Source organism: Anguilla rostrata, chromosome 13 (genome assembly GCF_018555375.3).
Source record: "Anguilla rostrata isolate EN2019 chromosome 13, ASM1855537v3, whole genome shotgun sequence".
NCBI classification, from domain to species: Eukaryota; Metazoa; Chordata; class Actinopteri; order Anguilliformes; family Anguillidae; genus Anguilla; species Anguilla rostrata.
The window spans coordinates 6,361,636-6,378,730 of record NC_057945.1 but is presented as its reverse complement, the minus strand read 5'-3'; the positions used below and the strand labels follow the sequence as shown (position 1 = coordinate 6,378,730).

The window sequence follows — 17,095 nt, the reverse complement described above, 5'->3', positions numbered from 1 at the left end:
TTACTGATAAACATAACATGATTTATAGGCTACCTGAGTCAGTCCCTGCTCAAAGTAAAACTGAATGCGTTCTTCATAGGACAACATGCTATCATCCAGTGCCTCATGCACAATCACAATTTCCTTCTGCTTTATGAGTACATGTTTTATATGCCAAGTGTAGCCAAAGACAAATCTCCACGTGTGAAAAATAAAGTTTCTATCTGTCTCTATCTATCCATTTTGTCCACAGGCAAAGCCACTTCACCACTTTATCTTAAATGTGCACAGTATAAGACAATAATGACAAATAACGACAAGATATTACTGATTTTTTGGGAAATTTATATTTAACTGTAGATCAGACCAGGGCGAATTCTGGGCTGAAAATATTTTTTAAAGGCTTCAGCATTAAGATGTTCTTGACAGAGCTTGCTTGGTTCAGTGAAATCGGTCTGATTGCAGAGTACCCCGCCCACATGGCACTCCCGGCAGGCTCAATCAAGCAGAGACGGCTCTGCTGTAAAAGCAACAACTTCATCTATAGATGAGAAAAAATGCTGTGCTCTCCCCAGCTCCTCACACACAGTCAATGTGCAATCAGACTGCATCGTGATGACGAGATAACAACTTTCGTTATGTCAAGATCACAAGATAATAATATGTGATCTCAAGATAACGAGACCTCCAATAAATACCTACGCACTTTTTTTTACATATGTTGTTAAAAAGGTATGTATTCTTGAATAAGAAGTATCAATGGAGTATGAATTGTATCAGCCCTGGATGAACACCAGTTTTTGGTGTTTTCTGACTTTTGGTCCTCACTGTATATGTATGAACAGACTCACTGGCATAAACACTCTGTGCAGTCATTTCGGGCCACATTATAAAATAGCATAACATAACATAGAATAGCATAGCATAGCATAACATAGCATAACATAGCATAGCATAGCATAACATAACATAACAAAACATAACAACATAACACAACATAACATAATGACGAGAACAGGCCATTCAGCCCAACAATGCAATCAATGCAACCATCCCTGAGTCACACAATTCAGGTTTTGTGTTTTATGTTTGAATACTTTGGCGCCAAAAAAACACCTTGTTTATGGCCGTCAAAACCCTCGGGCCAGCTCCGTGTATTAAGAAGCAGGAAGTAACAATTCCCAGCAAACCTGTGCCTATTAGACCACCGTCGGCCCGCCATCGTTTTTCCCAAACGCGACGCCGAGCATTTTGGACTCTCTGGACAGCCGATCCTCGTGTGCCCTGCCTCGCCTCTGCTAGCCGCGGCGCCGGCTTGTTTAAACTCTGGCAGACCGTTGGCTGTGCCGACAGCAGGCCACCGGTGGGCCGACAGCAGGCCACCAGTGGGCCGACAGCAGGCCACCGGTGGGCCGACAGCAGGCCGACAGCGTGCAGGCTGTGGGCACTGCAGGTGTGCTGGCTGGGTTGCATCGATTTGAAAGTCAAACTTAAAGGACAAGCGTTGACTGAACCCCACCTACTGTCTTCAGAAAGCATATTATCAAGTTACAAACATGGACATTCATATTCAGAAAACAACATGCTATCTTGCGGAATAATATCCATTTGGTTAAAAAAAATGTTTCAACATGTTTGGTTTAAAAAATGTTAGTAAATTTCAGTGCTTTTGTGTGTTCCTCCGGATTAAAGAGTAGATTAGTATTTTCTGCTGTAATATTAAAGATGCTTTTTAATGTAATGGCTTTTTCATGTCCGTCCGGTCCAGAGAAAGCGCAGCCCCCCGGACAGGAGCGGTGAAAGAGACTGACACATTCTGTGCATCTCGCACGCAGACAGACCGCACAGATGGACACAGAAGGAGCTGCAGAGGAACAGTGCCAGACGATATGAAAAGATGGGAAAATGCTCTAAAATGTGTTTTAGTACTGTGTGCATGTGTGTGTGTGTGTGTCTGTGTGTGTGTGTGTGCATTGTGTGTGTGTACGTGTTTGTATTTGTGTGTGTGTGTTTTAAATTGCAATCAAAATGATGGCGGAGGCTGCAACGGATTGGCAACCTGTCCAGGGTGTATTCCTGCATCTCGCCCAATGCATCCAGGGACAGGTTCCAGCCTACCCCCCCGTTCCCCCCTTCACCTCCTTAACCAAAAAGTGAGTTAGATAATGGATGGATGGATGGATGGATGGATAATGATGGAGGTGTAGTTTGCTTTGCAGGTGCCAAAGAGGTAAAATCCCTGCAGAAATAGTTCAGTTCGCACTGTGCATTAAATCAGTGGTTGGCAGTTGTATTCACAGAGGGCTGGTGTGCTTGCAGGTTTTGGATGCCATTAATTAGCTTGGTGCAATTAGCAAATTATCTGTGTACGTCAATGCCGGCTCACTCGTAGATTAGGCCACAGTACACAGTTAAGCCGGCAGTCCTGAATTTGTAAAAAAAAAAATTTTATGTCAAATCACAGAGCAAATTAAATAATTAAGAGAAAATGGAGGCATGAATTCCAGAACCATACAGCTTTCTCGGGACGGTAATTAGTAATACCACTGCTAGACGAAGCGAGTGAAAAATAATTACAGTGTACCATAGAAGGGGAAAACTCACAAACGAAGGGACGCTGCGCATTTCTGTGGTTCAAAAACTGAAAATTTTCATGTAAATTTCATGTCAAATCTACTCATGGAGCTTAACTGGAAGTCTTCTAAATGCACAACTAAAAGACAGAATGATGATGAAGGACATGGAAAATTTACAGTCATCAAATTTTGACAGTCAAATCGCGATAAAAACAGAAGCGCAGCAATATTAATATTCCATTTTTAGGAAGAAACATCTGTGCCTCCAAACTCGAAATCTGTCTCAACGCGTTGTGTTCGATCATCATTGCACACATCCAAGTGAAAATTTATTTTGTTTTGACATCGTACAGTGTGCGTGTGCATATTTTGTGTGAGGCAGTTTGCCACCTGCACTGTCAGAAAATGAAAATGCAGGCTAACGGGCCTCATTGTTGCACTGGGTAATGGAGTCCTCTTCAGAAGGTGCTCAACACGGACCAAAGATCCAATCGGCATCCGGGTTTTATGTGACCCTAAGGTGTTTATTACTTCACAGGCCCGCCTCCTGCTGAACAAACAGAGTAGGACTTTAAGTTTGTCATGGCGGAGGCCAAACAGATTTCCCCGGAGACGCGTGTCTGCAGGGGTTGAGTTTCGTTGGGTGTTCCCCGTGTGCTTTGACATCACTGCACATCCTGCGGAGCCAAGAGTGTTTTTAAAAGAGACATCAAAAGACAAGCGAGAGATCAAACTCGCTTGTACGGGCTCGTGGGTCGCTCGCTGTCTTGTAAGATGCATCCCCCATGCTTTGTACGGTTGTTTAAAAGCAGAGAATGTCACTATGCTGTCTGTCTGTCTGCTTACAGAACACCCAACAGCCTTTTGGCTCACTCTGTCATCCCAGGCCTGTCTGTATTGTCAGGGCCCAATCATTTGTCCTTTTCAAAAGAAACCTTGATATCAATGAGGCACATGGAGGGGAAGAAGAGAAGCAAGGATAATACCCAAGATTGATATCAAACTAGGATGGATGCTAAAGTAAAAGCGGCTCAGAATTCAGAGGTCACAAGCAAATGAAAACTGTGCGGCAAACAGGCTGAATTAAACTGTGTCATCACATGGTCTGAATTAAGATGTGTGTCGCAGGGTTCTACATTAAATTGTGACATCACAGGGTCATAATTAGCCTCTATCATCACAGGGTCTGAATTAAACTGTGTCATCGCAGGGTCTGAATTAAACTGTGTCACCACACAGTCTGAATTAAACTGTGTCTATATTAAACCAAGTCATCCCATGGTCTGAATTAAGATGTGTGTTGCAGGGTTCTACATTAAATTGTGACATCACAGGGTCACAATTAGCCTCTATCATCACAGGGTCTGAATTAAACTGTGTCACCACACAGTCTGAATTAAACTGTGTTATCACATGGTCTGAATTAAACTGTGTCATCGCAGGGTCTGAATTAAACTGTGTCATCACAGGGTCAGAATTAAACTGTGTCACCACACAGTCTATATTAAACCAAGTCGTCACAGGGTCTGAAGTAGTCTGTTTCGTCACTGTGTCTTTATGACTGGCCAGGAGGAAAGTGAATAGAAATGAATTTTATTTTTACAATAAACATAAATATTTTGCTTATTTGGAGCTTGCACTCAACCTAAATTGTTTATGGACTATGCCTAAACCACATGCCACCCCGTATATAAATATTCCCATTACCAAGACTTTGCTACATTTAGACACACAAGTTCATTCATCAGTTTCAAATACTACACCTTGAAAATTACAGCAGCGAAAAAACTATCTGAATGAAAATCCTTCTTCCATCAGCTTACCATCTGAAGTATAGAAAGTTGTTTGGATTTTATTTTTACAGGAATGTTCAGAAGTGCTCTCCATTCACGGCAATGATTGACTGTATAAAAATAAAAATAAGCCACCACCACTGCTCCCGACTGTTACACTGCTAAGTCACAGGGAGACAGATGAGACCTGGTTAGCGTGTAGACCAGGCCCACTACAGTGATGAGTGGGGGGAAAAAAGTATTTTATTTACATTAGAAAAGACAACTTGGAAAATTAAATGAATAAAAAAGCAAATGCAACAGTCTGGGCAGGCTAAGGCCCCCCACCCCACCCCACCCTCTCATCAGACAGCCATTTAGACAAGGAGCCATTTTGACCCCCACCCTGACAGAAAGATAGAGATGTGTTACCATGCTACCTTTACACTCACTCAGCTCCACACAACACAATACAACAGGACACGTTCTAGCCAGAACACTTTATACCCAAGCATCTCCACCCTCTTAAAACCATAATTATCAGGACATTGATATTCAGATCTGACATACTGTTCCTTTATTCTCAAACATTTATGCTGCCTAACCTACCATTTTGATCACGGAACCACCGTAAAGTAAGCTCAGCTCCTCAATGGATACCTGGGCTGGGAATTCATCACAAATATGGACAACTTATTTGTGCCAAATGGCATCAGGCAAAATGTGATTCTAAAGTTACAAGGGGACAGCATTCTGAAGGTCAAACAATGGGGGATGTACTGCAAGGACAATGATGCTTCCTCTGTAGAAAGGCCCTATGCTTTCATAGGTCATGCATAATTTACAGTGAGACTTTTTTACAACAGGATTTTAAGACATTACTGGAGAATTGCAATAAATTGGGATTAAATGTGTTATTTCTTACACCCAACTGCTTACAGCAGAATACTAATTTAATTTGCGACAAATAAATAAATAAATAAATAAATAAATAAATAAATAAATAAATAAATAAATAAATAAATAAATAAAAATAAATAAATCCACCAAATGTTTTTTTTTTGATATTGTGAAACCCACAATGGCTGTTTCTGGATCATAAAAGACATTATTTTCATGTTCTATTTAGCATGCATCCTTAACACTTGTAACCACTCGTCATATTTGCTTTAGATGTAATGTAAGGTTGCAAAAAGAATTTGCTTTTAAATTCCAGTATTTTTTTCTTCCCTGAACTATCACACCTGTTCATTGCAATGGATACAACAGCTCACAAAATCTTAAAGACATACATCATTTCAGGTTTAGAAAAACAGTACAGCTGCAAGGCAATGCCTCTCTGCTGCAATAATATTATAATATGATCTTACATGATTTTCTGCCCGGCAATATCCTTAAGCTTTTGTGAAAAGAGTAATGTGTAACAGCCTGCCATGGCAAAACGTGGAATATAATCATTTCAGGTGTCCTACTCAAATCGATACATTTGTGGTACATTTATATTTATTTGCCCTATGTATGGCCAGCACAATAGCAGAGTTGGATAAAATCGAATTCCACACTACTATGAATATACCTTTAAAAGCTGTAACCCCCCAATAAATAAATAAATAAATAAATAAATAAATAAATAAATAAAACGTACGCCAATGTGTACGAAATCTCCCATTTACCTCATACAAGCCCGCACTGCCATCTGGTGTTGGTCTAATGATACAACGTTCCAGACACAGTCCGCATTCTGATTGCGTCAGTCCCAATGCCCAATAAGCCTTACCTTTATATTCATTGCATATATGCATACATACATTACATGCAAAATATACAAAGCTTAGTGCAAATAATAGAGCCACAACCATGCAGAAAATTATATTAAGTAAATACTGCTAGCAGTATTTCTATTTTGCAGCTTAGATTCACACATCATAAATGGCACAAAATACTGAAAACAAAAACGTGTTTTGGTGTACCTGTAGCCTAGTGATGGACAGCTATCATATTGTATGTTATCAAAACGAATACCTTTAGATTCGCTTCTTGCTCCTCCTAGTAACCGTTACCATAGTGATTGCTGACGTCATCCTATAGTGGTTGCCATGGTCGTAATGACGTAATTACCCCTGGAAAATGCCATGGAGACCCCGGGCAGAAGTTGCCATAGTTACTGGCGGGGGGAGGGGGTGGGGTTTGAAGGAAGCGGAAGTGTCAGTGCAAGCGGAAGTGGTACTGCCCTGAATATCCCGAGCAGCGAGACGGAGGACGGAGAGAGACTCCCATCGTCCACAGATAAAAGCAGGAATCAAAGTACATTAATAATGTGAGTTTACTCGCCCAGGGTCGGTTGTAGTGCTCTCTTGCGTGTAAGGCAGACGTTTTGGGGGTCATAAGGGCAGAATAATGAGCTCAATCACGGTTTGTGGCGGAAGGTGCTATTGTGGTTTGGGGCTGGGTGCAAGGACTTAGGCCGTAGCGTGTGATGAATAGCGCTCATAAGGGAGGACATGGAAATATTTAAAATCGGAATGACCGGCGATTTCCCACAGATACCAACTCTAGTCCGTGAAATATGGTGCTACCTGCGATGTGTGTGTGTTACCAGGGAATATGGTTGAACATCAATATTCAATCTCGGTATTTAGAACTGACTGGTTATCGGTGTTTGTAGGGGGAAAGCACGGGCCTTTGCGGTTCGGTAACAATAAAAAATACCGTATTGATAATCTCAAACGGCAACAATCCGAGGACCCGGTGCGCTTCGGGCTCACGATCTGATGAAATGCCACCCGGGAATGCGACAGAGAGGCCAGAGGGTGTAACTACAGCATAGCTAACGTTAGCTAGCGGTATTGAAACGAGCGCTAGCTAGGCTATTTAGACACGGATTAGCATGCCGACGCTAGCTGATGTTAGCTGTCGAGCTAGTTAGTGGTCGTGCGGGGAGAAATGTTGTATAAAATATGTAATTCTTAAAAACAGATCAGTCGACATTGCAGCTAAGTAAAAAAACGCTGGGGCGCAGTGTTGGCTTTAACTGATTAGTTGACGTAACATTAGCTAGCTGTGCTTCTGCAATGCTATTCAAAGGCGAAACGCCCGGAGCTATAGATTTTTATCTCTCCTGACTCCGAACAACTGATTTCTGAAATTGCGCCTGGCTCTAGGCATCTGGTGACTCAGCCACACATTTACTTATCGCCTGCACAGCCGTGTGCAAATGCATTATTTGGAGTTGCTTAAGGGGGTGTTTAGTTTCTGGGCCTGGGCGTAGTCTGGTTGGTTTAAGGCACAATTACGATATTATTGGTATAAAAAAACACACCACGGGAAGGCATTCAAATTACTTTTTTATTATTATTTTGTAGCTGACATGCTAATACTGATTAATTAGCCAACACTGGGCTTCAATTGGCACGTTTGACGCCTAAATACACGTTGGTGTCCGGGGCCATTGGGTGGAATTTGAATCTGTACTCTGCGTGGCAGAGCAAGTTAGCCAGCTTTCTTGCACAGTGCTCGTAAATGGAATTATCTGTCATATACTGCGGACCGTAGAGCAGGCTGGCCAATTTCAGTGGTTTAAAATGCTTCTCTAATTCGCATTTAGTAAATTGTTCTATTGGTAAGCAATGTCCATCTTCCCAGTGCCAAACATCGAAATATTAAACATAAGTGTTAAATTTGGTTCAAGTAATTGAAGTGAAAGTCACCCAGTCTTACAGATGGAAATCACACCTTTAATGTTTGGATTTTGACACAGCAAAGGGTCAACTTGATTTTAGGTGGGGGTGGTTACCGTCTGTCATTCCCTTTTATTTTAATACACAGCACATTCAGTTTGAGAGGTTCTTCAATTTAGTTGCCATTTACAACAATGTTTGGTTGAATAACCTACAATCAAGCATAATTTCTAAGTGCGAACAGAAACCAGTCAAGTTGAATGAAGTCTACCACAACTTGCTGGTTTATAAGGATATGCTCCTTCCATTGGTCTGGGCTAGTGATGATGGTTCTGGAGCCCCATTGAAGATATTCTCTTAAAGATTTTTAAAGAGACAACCGTAATCTTTTTCCAGCTTCTGTGTAGTATAGCTTGTAAAGTTTTCCCATTTCAATAGTTGTTTTTGTCTTTTACAGCAAAGGATATATATGTGGTATTCACATTGTTTATTTCCATATCACAGAATGTTGAGCAGGACCCACTGTGCTAACCTGACATAGATTGAGCGACCTGGAGAGTGAACTAGTCTTAGCTTTGCCTTGTATATTCTGAATAAAGTTTGTAACTGCTCTGTCCCAGTGAAATAGCTGACCTTTCCACCTGCAACTGAGAAAAAGTTCATTCCTTTTTGTTTGGGCTGAAAAAATGTTGAAAAACTGACCTTTTTGCCCAAAGCTGATTCTTCCCGAAAGGGTTTGTTTTGCAATGGAAATGTTTTAGAATGGTATTCTATCCAGTTAAAGACTTTTCTTTTTTCCTTCAACTCCTCAATTTGAGTGCTTCTAATTTTTTTATTCCTACTTTTTCACTGTTCTCTCTTAACACCACTGTTAATACGCCGATCAGCCACAACATTAAAACCACCTACCCTAATATTGTGTAGGTCCCCCTCGTGCTGCTCAAACAGCTCTGACCCGTTGAGGCATGGACTCCACCTCTGAAGGTGTCCTCTGGTATATTTGGATTTCTGTATATATTTGTATCTACTGTAAATGTGTATCTGATTGTGTTACTTCGTTGTCTTTGATGCTGCAGCAGTGCAAATTCCCCCCGGGGATCAAGAAAGTACACCTACTACTACTACGTATTACATTATTGGTTTTTATTACATAAAAAATTTGAAATGGATTACATTATTGGGAGTTATTACACTGTTGGTAGTTTATTACATTATTAGTTGCTACAGGGCTATATAAAGCTAAGATATTGTTAAAGGGTGAATTATTTCCACATGATTTTAAAAACTCTCAACGGGTCAGAGCTGTTTTGGTGGCACGATGGGGACGTACACAATATTAGGCAGGTGCTTTTAATGTTGTGGTTGATCGGTGTATAATGTTGTTCATAAATTTAGATAAACCGTTGAAAACTATCACTACCTTTGAAGGTTTCTGATGTGGTTTAAAAGGGCAGCGAGGGGGATACTCAATCGTGCTGCTCTCTGACCTTCAGAGGCTTTTGGAGTCGTAGGACTGTAGCTCTTTTTACTAACGGTTTTTTTGTTTGTTTTGTTTTTGTTTGTTTAAAGCCCATCTACGGGCCTTGTCATCACCTCTTCCCACGAGCGGCGTCGATTTTCTTTTTCCGCCCGATTGACGTTGTCTCTCTCCCCCCCCCTCCCCCTCCCCCTCCCGGGCGGCGTTTTCGGGGGGCAGCGCGGACATGGACAGGAGCGACCTGGTGCAGAAGGCCAAGCTGGCGGAGCAGGCCGAGCGCTACGACGACATGGCGGCGGCCATGAAGGCGGTGACGGAGCAGGAGCAGGAGCCGTCCCACGAGCTCTCCAACGAGGAGCGCAACCTGCTCTCGGTGGCCTACAAGAACGTGGTGGGGGCGCGGCGCTCCTCCTGGAGGGTCATCTCCAGCATCGAGCAGAAGACCGAGGGCAACGAGAAGAAGCAGCAGATGGCGCGCGAGTACCGCGAGAAGATCGAGGCCGAGCTGCAGGAGATCTGCAACGACGTGCTGGTGAGGCGCGGCAGGGCGGCGTCTACGGTGGGGGGTGGGGGGGGGGGCACCTTGTCCGTCACTCGCCGACCGGAACCAATGCCTGCATTTCACCGGACAGAGCAAACCGGTTCAAACCAGTCGGCACCCTTGACTGGCTCCACCCATTATTGGCTCCACCCATAACATCTGAATGTCCAGGGGATCCGGTATCTTTTTTTTAAACAGTGGTATCCTTAATTCAGCGATAAAGGAACTTCTTCAGTAATTAAAAAAAAATGAACACCCATCTTGCATGTTGGGCATGTAAAGATGTTCAGAATGAAAAAGTGGAACATTAGGAAACTTTAGCCACCACCGCTAAAATTTTAGTTATGGCCCATCTGTTGTGCTTAAACTGTTTCAGCAGAACGCAGCAGTTTGTTGAGTGAAATCCAATCTTTTTTCTTTTTTTTTTGTTCTTCTCTTTTTCAGGGACTTCTGGACAAGTACCTCATTGCTAATGCGAGTCAGGCAGAAAGCAAGGTGTTCTACCTGAAAATGAAGGGAGACTATTTCAGATACCTGTCCGAAGTGGCATCTGGGGAGTCCAAGAAAAGTAAGTGCACTACGCACGACCCCTTTATTCAAATCGAGGTATTACGTTACAGGCATTTAGCAGATGCTCGTATTCAGAGAGCGATTTACACAACGTTTCACATTTTTTACATCGGTACACGTATCGGGTAAAGTACACTGGTACAACAGCAGTGTACTACCCGGGCATCGAACCTGCAACCTTGAGGCCAGTTCCTTGCCCATTATACTACTCCACCGCATCGCCTTCATGCGATTTAAGTCAGGGAGACGTGTTTGTTCTAGCGCAGGTTTAAGCGAATGGTTGCAACCTGTTCATTGGGAAATATACCATGGCACCTTGGCCTGACTCAAGGTGGCTCACTCTTATGGTTGCCCTTTTGTGCTTCTGCTCACCACAGTGTAAATGTCTGCGGCTCAGTAGGGCTGTCAACATTGGCCAAAAATGACGTTCGAATATTTCTTCAAAAAAACACACGTTTTAATTTGTATTCATTTTAGATGTTGAATTACGCTTCAGAATTTGACCATATTTTGAAATGTGTTATATCTGCAAGACTCCAAACAAATACAAGGAGAGATCTAGTTACCATATGTATGTTTTATCTGAATATAATACCGGACAGCAGTCAAGTTGGGGCAATAAACAAGATGTCATTTAATATCTAAATGCGCTACACTTTTATAATCAGGGGCTGACATAAGTGGTACACAGGTCCACAAGTGAGGCGAGAAGATCAAAATGCGTGGCAGTTTTGTCGTAACTAAAAATTAATTTTAATCTATTTGCCGTGCATGCATAGGCTACTTGCGTATCACTTGCTATGTCAACCCCTGTTTATAATGCTTTTGTTTAAATATCGTGGCACACAATTAGAGAAATGGGACTAAAAAGACATTTTGAGCCTGCTGGATCATTTACAATTAAGTGCTATTAAAAGTGGAAAGTATACTTTCTTGGACCTTTTGGAGAAGGACCTAAGATCAGCAAAGTTTTAACGTTACCCTCCCAAAACACTAGAACTCTCAAAACTAGCGCTGAAAAAGAATTAAGGCTAAAGCTAACTTAACCGCTTAAGCATTTTATGCCAGTGTCAGACCTGATGGCTGTTTGCCGAAAACACCAGGCGGTCCGCTTGCGAAGAGGCCAGTGCCAGAATCTTTTTATTTACTTTATTCAGTATACTTCCAGGGGAGGAAAGACGTGTTCCGAACGTACCGGTAATGAAACGAGTGCCTCGTCCGCCAAGTAACAGCATAGCGATGACCCATATGCCCCGGCGACTTTCGTTTTCAACTGAAGGAGGCGCTAAAACGCAATATTTATTTTTCGGTTTAACACAACTCTGGTTGAATTGGAGGACTGCTGTAATACGGACAAACTGGTTCTTTTTTCTTTTCTTTTTCACATTTGGATATAATTTTCACGCTCAAGTGTTTCGTTTTTATTTTTACAATTCGAATAGCGTTCGAATATCAAACCGTCGTTTGAGAGCCCTACGGCTTGGTAAATTCAGAGCTTAGAAACGCACGGCACGTCTGACGCTTTACGAAACTGAGTTACCGTGGCGTTATGTTGTCGTCTTGTGGATCGGGCGCGCGAGTGATATTGTCCTGTTAGCGGTCAGCGTTTGCGGAATTGGTCAATTCAGGTGATGGAGCTCTCTCTCTCTCTCTCTCTCTCTCTCTCTCTCTCTCTCTAGCCACGGTGGAAAATTCACAGCTGGCCTACCAGGAGGCCTTTGAAATCAGCAAGAAGGAGATGCAGCCGACGCACCCCATCAGACTGGGCCTAGCTCTCAACTTCTCTGTCTTCTACTACGAAATCCTCAACTCCCCGGAACAGGCCTGCACCTTGGCAAAGCTGGTAGGGAGACGGTCTCTCTCGCCTGTGCCGCCGATCAGCCCGCCCCAGAAACACCTCCCACACCGACGCTTTTCAGGAAAGATGCTCATTTTCCAAGCAGTGATTTGCTTTGTATCGCGCATTGGCGATATCTGCACTTTTGGTTCAACTGACACATTCCCCTTTGTCTAAATGTCATTTCCATCTGAAGGACAGTGATTGATCTTCCTCAGGTTTCTGTATGTCTCTCAGTTAAGTTAGTCACCTGCATAGGACCTTGGGTAATTGGATCGTGTAGCGCTACTATGTGGCTTGATGCCTTTCCATTGCTTGAGATGTCTGTGACTCGTCGAGAAGTTTGTTGGTGCGTCTGGAGCAGCCGAACGATGCCATTGGCTCTTTTTTTTTCCCAGGCCTTCGATGAAGCGATCGCCGAACTCGACACCTTGAACGAGGATTCTTACAAAGACAGCACCCTGATCATGCAGCTACTAAGGGACAACCTCACCGTAAGTCCTCACCCCGTTTAGGAACCAGGCCCGCTCGACTCCGTGTCCCTCTCTGTTTGCACAAACGTGTCTGTCTGCAGCAAGAAGGGAATCCACAAGTACTAGCAAGAGAGCTCTTTATATTACTACCTCATGCATGCGGACTAAGCATTCAAAAAAACGTACTGGCGAGATACGTATTCTAATACATTTTTAATTATGCTAAGCGGCGTTAAAAGGTGTTTTAAGTTAGACTGTGTACTGCACACTTAATTTACGGTTGATTTTTGGGGTGGTAAAAATATGTAAATATTTATTTTTTTGTACGTTTTTCTCCAGCTGTGGACATCAGAAAACCAGGGTGACGAGGGGGATGCCGGCGAAGGGGAGAACTAATGTCGCCGCCCCCCCTCCCCGTTAACCTACCCAACACTCTCTCACACTCACACAGCCCATACGTCCCCCACCCATCCAGCTTCCCTTCTGTGCGGCCCACAGCGTTCTGTACCCGACCCAACGCCAGTGCCCCCCCCACAGCGCTCTGTACCCGACCCAACGCCGGTGCCCCCCCACAGGGCTCTGTACGCGACCCAACACCAGTGCCCTCACAGTGCCCCGGGAGCAGGGCAGGGGCCCCCCAGACCAGCTCGGCCTTCTGCCGGCTAACATTAGCTCGGTGCCCCAGGCCCTTGTTCCTCCTCCTGCCCTCGCAGAATCACTATGTATGTTTTTTATTCCCCAAGCACACACTCCTGTATTGCAGGGTTTTTTTCTTCTTTTATTCTTGGTCCAAGTAGTTTGCGCGTTACATTGTCCCTTTTTTTTTTTTACGTGGTAGTTATTCCCTGTTTTTCTTTTTTAATATATAGAATATGTACTGGCATTTACAGGTTTTATTCCAAGGTTATGAAACTGGCAGTTTCTTTTCACCAAACACTGTGATGCTTATCTGGACCTCCATCTCCTTTCTATACACACATAAACACACACACAATATATATATATATATATACTATAGAAATACTATATGTATATATTCACACACACATAGACACACACTCATGAATAATATATATATAGAGAGATTGAGTTTGAATACGCAAACACAAAGGTAATTAGGGATGTAAAAACAGGATTGGGTACAGTTACGCTGTGGGCTCGTACAGAATGGTCCAGCAGGCCGTATTGTGACACTGACTAACGTGCATTTTGCTGTGTAACATTCGTCTTTTTGTTTTATATGAAAAGAACAATAAAAAAAGGGACCCTTAGGTTTGCCATTCCACATCTGTCCAGTTTTTAAAGCATTCCTTCAGAACAATAATACTGAAAAAAGGACCTTTGAACAGACTAGCCGTCATTCTATGGTGCTGTCCCGAGTACAGCCAACACGAAGGTGCTGTTTGCCATCAGTACAGAAAACCTTATCCTTAAAACGTCCCCCCCCCCCCTTTTCCTTTGCGTAATAGTATCTCTTTTCAGCAAAACATAAAATTGTAAATTGTAAACATTTTTTTTTAGGAGTAAATATAAATCTGTCTTAAAATGTTATTGTCGTGAACCTGCTTGCAATGAAACACCTTAAAGCCGTTACTTTTAATTTCTCTCCGTCTGTTTTTCCCCAGCCTCTTAGAGGCCTTATGCTGACTGTTCGAACTGACCAATCATTAATTTCCATTTCCTTAACTTAAGACCGCGTCGATTACCCAGGTTAGCAAGCTTCAAAATGTCAACTCTGTAAAGGAAGGTTTGAGTTAAATGCGTCGGATGTCCAGAGAACGGGTTTTTGTCGTATCGTTTTTATTTCTTGATTTCTGCAGCTGAAGAATTGAATCTGTGACCAAGTTGACCGTTGTCTTGTTGGCGCTTTTAAAAGACTGGCCACGTCAAACGGTTGGGAGTAGATCAAGGACCTGGAAATATGAAGTTTTAATTCACTCAGTGTCACAATACCTTGCCATTGCCATCGCATTCCACGTAGGTGTAGAAGTCATGTCTCAGTCTGTCTCGCTGAAGACTATGTTTTCATGCACTGAAGAGAAATCTCCCCTTTAGCTGAACAAAATGGCAGTTAATCTACGCTTGATAAAAATTCAGTAGTGAATGTGGAGCCGAATCTGTCTGTATATCTGGTATATCTTCTTGCTTTGTTTTTACTGACCAGTATTCCGCCTAAGTCTGCTTCTGTGACGGTTTTATCGCCTAGCGCGCACGTGGTTGTGAAAATTTAGAATAGCTTAAAAAAAAGAAAACTAAAAAGACAAAAAAATTAATTACCTGGTTATTGACGTAATACTAGATTTGTGTATGTCTTTTAAAACGGTTCTAGTTTCACCTTACATGTAATAATCAGGAAGTGTAAAAGACAATTTAAAGTGAAATAAAAGTTTTATCAGTTCCAAATTCTCCTGTTTCTTTTTTGTTTCATTTATTTAGGGGTCCAGGCACCACAGGTGCAGAAACTGTATTGTTTAATTCTTTTTTTTTCCACAGTAAAAACTACATAATAGAGCAACTAAATTTGGCGAGCAGGTCCCCATTCCCACCTGCTGCTCAGGTAAGAACTTTCCCAGCTTGGCCAGGTGGTGGCGCTATAGGAAGCGAAATATTTTTTCAGCTATAACTTTTGAACTGTTGGCCTATATCGAAAATGATTTTTTCTTCAAATTCCCTGGCTCAAATTTGCAAATTTGCCTCCAGGACCCATGAAGTCCATCATATTGGATTTATTTTATTTTGAAAAACATCTAAAATCCATTCCTAGATAGTTTGACCAAATTGCATGAAACTTGGTATACAACATCTAACACTTTTTTTAGATGTTATGTAAACAAGTTTCTACATTAAAAAATATGGCCACAGCAAGCCAATAAAAAGTTGATGTGCTAATGCTAACAACTTCTGGACACAATGATCATCACAAAACTGGATCTATGCTTTCAGCATGTCCAACCAAGGACACAAATAAGATTGTTCTGTTTGGTCAATAGGTGGTGCTATTGCAGGGGAAAATGTGAAAATGCCCATAACTCAGTGTTGCCCAATCATGTGAATTAACAGACCTTCAACCAGGGAGGAGGGAACTAATTGGTAAAATCAGCTGATGAAGTGATAGGTTTGAATGAATGCGTATTCTCTGCGCTCCATGGCACATGATTGGGCACCGCCACCATGACTCATGAACCAAAGGAACACATAACTTGAAATATTGTGTGCAGCGTCTTGGTCAAAGGCCCAGTACATGGCCCTTCAAAAAAACAGCCACCATCAACCAATCAAATTTTCGCACTCATTAGATACTCTTGACATAATCATCTTGAAATTTGGAATAAATACTAATAAGTACTACTTGCAAGCATGTACTAGCATGCAAAATTTTGTGAGAATGAGCCAATAGGGGGATGCAGTAATATGTCAAATAAACTAAACATCTCCAGTTTTTGCACTACTGTAATGAGCTTTATGTCCCCGTACATGCCTCTGCCTGCCTAACAAATTTTCCTCAATAAACTGTAATGTCTGCCACATTGAATTTCCGCCAATTTGAATTTTGTGCGAAAATCTCCTTGATGATTTCATGGAATTGCACAAAACATTATCTACAACATCTATGGAAGATCTTTAGAAATTATAAAAAGTTTCTATGTTAAAAAAACTAAGCCAATAAATATTGATGTGGGCATGGCTCATTTAAAAAATGCAACCTTTTGAATGCAATGCATAATTGTCACAAAACTTGATGCATACAATCAAGTAGAGTGTTAAAGAAGGTGCCAGGTGATCATAGAGAAGGTGAATAGTACCAAGTTTGGGAACCCCTGCCTTAGTATATTAAATCTGCTGATTATTGGTAACATCACACCTTTTACATACCTTATTTTTCAAAATAACTGAAAATAAAGGCAACCGCATATAAATAACACATTTGCGGATTAAACAATGGGGCTGCACATTACCACAGTTCAGTACATTAGCAAGGAATTATTTTCTAAATTTCCATTCCTCATAAAATTTAGTCAGCGGTCATCATCGACATTTCTACTTCAGGAAGTACTGAAGAAACAAGGAGTAATTCAAGCAAAGATGAGAGAAAGGGGGAAATCTGTTCCTAGTTACAGAACCTCACTTCAGTAATTAAAACCGGTCCCAGATGGACGGGCTGTACCAACTTGGTGACCAGAAAATCAGGGGAG

The 17,095-nt window shown here is 42.1% G+C and overlaps 1 protein-coding gene across 2 annotated transcripts; it reads left to right on the top strand.

Annotated features, from left to right (window-relative positions):
* Nucleotides 1–6,444: 6,444 nt before the first annotated feature.
* ywhaba (tyrosine 3-monooxygenase/tryptophan 5-monooxygenase activation protein, beta polypeptide a) lies at nucleotides 6,445–15,305 on the top strand. 2 transcript variants are annotated; one of them, XM_064306219.1, is made up of 6 exons: nucleotides 6,445–6,644; nucleotides 9,701–10,013; nucleotides 10,467–10,590; nucleotides 12,272–12,435; nucleotides 12,828–12,923; nucleotides 13,242–15,305. In XM_064306219.1, exons 1-6 carry the CDS (start codon nucleotides 6,460–6,462, stop codon nucleotides 13,296–13,298), a joined length of 939 nt encoding a protein of 312 aa, XP_064162289.1. In that variant the 5' UTR covers nucleotides 6,445–6,459; the 3' UTR covers nucleotides 13,299–15,305. The 2 variants fall into 2 exon arrangements, with proteins under 2 accessions (XP_064162289.1, XP_064162290.1); XM_064306220.1 differs by having other exon boundaries at nucleotides 6,619–6,687.
* The last annotated feature ends 1,790 nt before the right edge of the window (nucleotides 15,306–17,095 follow it).

Bases quoted from the DNA above. Each gene is read 5' to 3' on its own strand.
- ywhaba (XM_064306219.1), top strand. From the start codon at position 6,460: ATGGAGACCCCGGGCAGAAGTTGCCATAGTTACTGGCGGGGGGAGGGG. The intron at 10,014-10,466 runs GTGAGGCGCGGC...TCTCTTTTTCAG, and splicing joins AGATCTGCAACGACGTGCTG to GGACTTCTGGACAAGTACCT. The intron at 10,591-12,271 runs GTAAGTGCACTA...CTCTCTCTCTAG, and splicing joins ATCTGGGGAGTCCAAGAAAA to CCACGGTGGAAAATTCACAG.